The sequence below is a fragment of the Colobus angolensis genome, unplaced genomic scaffold (genome assembly GCF_000951035.1).
Source record: "Colobus angolensis palliatus isolate OR3802 unplaced genomic scaffold, Cang.pa_1.0 Scaffold107, whole genome shotgun sequence".
Classification (NCBI taxonomy): Eukaryota; Metazoa; Chordata; class Mammalia; order Primates; family Cercopithecidae; genus Colobus; species Colobus angolensis.
The window spans coordinates 3,982,577-3,985,834 of record NW_012111697.1 but is presented as its reverse complement, the minus strand read 5'-3'; the positions used below and the strand labels follow the sequence as shown (position 1 = coordinate 3,985,834).

The 3,258-nt window shown below is 56.0% G+C and overlaps 1 protein-coding gene and 1 long non-coding RNA gene across 3 annotated transcripts in view; one reads left to right on the top strand and one right to left on the bottom strand.

The window, feature by feature from the left end:
• Positions 1-3,258, bottom strand: part of LOC105516409 — a 28,855-nt gene that overhangs the window by 15,266 nt on the left and 10,331 nt on the right. The window lies entirely within an intron of this gene.
• Positions 1-3,258, top strand: part of CLIP3 (CAP-GLY domain containing linker protein 3) — an 18,080-nt gene that overhangs the window by 4,647 nt on the left and 10,175 nt on the right. For both annotated transcript variants that reach the window (XM_011948598.1, XM_011948603.1), the window contains exons 3-6: positions 1,355-1,494; positions 1,581-1,674; positions 1,878-2,039; positions 2,362-2,480. In XM_011948598.1, coding sequence (XP_011803988.1) covers positions 1,355-1,494; positions 1,581-1,674; positions 1,878-2,039; positions 2,362-2,480 — 515 coding nt within the window. The remainder of the gene's footprint in view (positions 1-1,354; positions 1,495-1,580; positions 1,675-1,877; positions 2,040-2,361; positions 2,481-3,258) is intronic.

Sequence of the window (3,258 nt, the reverse complement as noted above, 5' to 3'; positions counted from 1 at the left end):
TGCTCTGTCGCCCAGGCTGGAGTGCAGTGGCCGGCTCTCAGCTCACTGCAAGCTCCGCCTCCCGGGTTCACGCCATTCTCCTGCCTCAGCCTCCTGTGTAGCTGGGACTACAGGCACCCGCCACCAAGCCCGGCTAATTTTTTGTGTGTTTTTAGTAGAGATGGGGTGTCACCGTGTTAGCCAGGATGGTCTCGATCTCCTGACCTCGTGATCTGCCTGTCTCGGCCTCCCAAAGTGCTGGGATTGCAGACGTGAGCCACCGCGCCCGGCCTATTTATTTACTTTTTTTGAGACAGAGTCTCGCTCTCTGTCCAGGCTAGAGTGCAGTGGCGCCATCTCGGCTCACTACAGTGTTTGCCTCCCGAGTTCAAGTGATTCTCCTGCCTCAGCCTCCTGAGTAGCTGGGATTACAGGCCCCTACCACCACGCCTGGCTAATTTTTGTATTTTTGGTAGAGTCAGGGTTTCACCATGTTGGACCAGGCTGGTCTCGAACTCCTAACCTCAGGTGATCCGCCTGCCTTGGCCTCCCAAAGTGCTGGGATTACAGGTGTGAGCCACCGCGCCCAGCCTCTATTTTTATTTTTTATATTTCTAGAGACAGGGTCTTGCTCTGTTGCCTAGGCTGGCATGCAGTGGCACGATCATGGCTCACTGCAGCCTTGAACTCCTGGACTCAAGCAATCCTCCTGTCTCAATCTCCTTGAGTAGCTCCAATGCACACCACCACACATGGCTAATTTTAAAACTTTTTATAAAGACAGAGGTCTTGCTATGTTGCCCAGGCTGGTCTCAAACTTATGGGCTCGAGCAATCCTCCTGCCTCGGCCTCCCAAAGCATTGGGATTACAGATGTGAGTCACTGTGCCCAGTCATGGATGCATTTTATGTGGGCTACATGGTATTTGAAACAATTGGGAGAGTTTTATTAAAAACCAGGACTTCCAGCTTTATTTATTTTTGCTCTGGGGATTCAGCCAAACTTCACTCATACTCTCACAGGGCAACAGTGGGTGAGGTCAGTAGCAGTCCCCCTGGACATGCAGACTCCAAGGTACTGCACTCTCTGTCCGGCTTTTGTTTCAGGGGGTGGAGTTTGCTGCTATATGGGAATTGCCTGATCTTCCAATTTTTCAAGACACATTGGGCATCAAGATTTTTATGTGAACCCACCTGAGTTTGAAACCTCATGCTGGCCACACAGAAAATGCCTGTGCGTTGACTGTGGCCCATGTGCCACCAGCTTGAGATCCCGCATTAGAGGCTCTAAAAGGCAAAGACCTAGAGCTCCCCTACTGAGGCTGGAAGGAGGGGGTCAGTTGAGTGGGGTGACCTTGGACCTCTTGCCACCCCAGCTTTCACCTTCTTCGATCCCAATGACCCGGCGTGCCAGGAGATCCTGTTTGACCCTCAGACCACCATCCCTGAGCTGTTTGCCATTGTGCGCCAGTGGGTGCCCCAAGTCCAGCACAAGATAGATGTCATCGGCAATGAGGTAAGAACACTGGGGAAACCAGGGACAGGGGGGATGTGGTTCCCCACATGTGTGGGTGACCCTCCCTGCTCCCCTGGTACTCGCAGATTCTGCGCCGAGGCTGCCATGTGAATGATCGTGACGGGCTGACCGACATGACACTGCTCCACTATGCGTGCAAGGCTGGGGCCCACGGAGTCGGTGAGGGCCCCCACCTCCAAGTCATGAGCCCCAAAGCCTAGGCCCCCAGACCCAACACGCTGAAAACCACCCAGAACTCAGGCCCCATCTGGAACCCGAAGCTTCAGATCCCAAAGTATAGTCCCTGAGGCGCAGGGCCCTCCCCGTACACTGGGCCCATGCTCTGGAATGGGGGTTCCAAGCTGATCCGGCCTATCGCGCAGGGGACCCCGCGGCAGCCGTGCGCCTCTCACAGCAGCTGCTGGCGCTGGGCGCAGATGTGACCCTGCGCAGCCGCTGGACCAACATGAACGCGCTTCACTACGCGGCCTATTTTGATGTGCCCGACCTCGTGCGTGTGCTGCTGAAGGGCGCGCGGCCGCGAGGTGAGGAGGAGAGCCCTGGCTGGGAGGGGGCAAGGACCTGGGTGAGGGATGCAGAGACCCAGGTGAGGGCCAGGCTGCAAGGGAAAGGAGGATGGCGATCTGAGGAGACAGCGGGAGGCTGGAGGCGTGGGAGAGGGGGCTCGGTGGACTACCACTCTAGGGAGGGGCGCGGCCGCGAAGGGAGAGTGGGGCTCCGAGGTGGGGGCGGGGCTCTGCGTCGGAGGCTCTGGGACCTGCAAGTTAAGAGATGAGCCCCGAGGTAGGAGGAGGGCTGGGGTCCCACAGGCGCTCACCCGGAACCCCTCCTCTTGCCCACTTCCAGTGGTGAACTCCACGTGCAGTGACTTCAACCACGGCTCAGCCCTGCACATCGCTGCTTCCAGCCTGTGCCTGGGCGCCGCCAAATGTTTGCTGGAGCACGGCGCCAACCCTGCACTGAGGGTACTGCCACCCTTGCCCAGAACCCGTTACCCTCCTGCTCCCGTCCTCCCCCACTTCCCTCCAGCAGGTTTCTGTGTTTCCCGTGACTTCCCAGATACTACAAATGTCTGTACATTCAGCAAATGCAGTAACAGCTGAAATTTGCCTAGTGTTCATTACATGTCAGGTGAAGTCTATTATAAGCCTTGTTTTACAATGGGGAAACTGAGGCAGAGATTAAGGGATCTGCCCAGGGTCATCCAGCCTACCCCGTGGCAGTACATAATAGCATTTCAAGGACATGAGGAAAGTAAGGCTAGGCCCTCTGTGAATGAGAGGGTTGGTCCCCTCCTAAGCCCTCAGTATGATCTTTGATTTCCAACCCATGCATTACCAGGCTCCATCCACAATGCTAATTACTCTGCAGCTGTCCAGGCACCAGTATCTTGGGGGAACATGGCCTGTGCCCCTGAGACCCTGCCTCTCCCCTTTCCCCACTGGCCCAGAGTTTGACTCCTGACTATATACCACAGGAGCCCACTCTCTCTCTCTCTCTCTCTCTCTCCTTTTTTTTTTGAGACGGAGCCTGGCTCTGTCATCCAAGCGGGAGTGCAGTGGTGCAATCTCGGCTCACTGCAACCTCTGCCTACCAGGTTCAAACGATTCTCCTGCCTCAGCCTCCTGAGTAGGTGGAATTATAGGCACGCGCCACCACACCCGGCTAATTTTTGTATTTTTAGTAGAGATGGAATTTCACCATGTTGGTCAGGCTGGTCTCGAACTCCTGACCTCAGGTGAT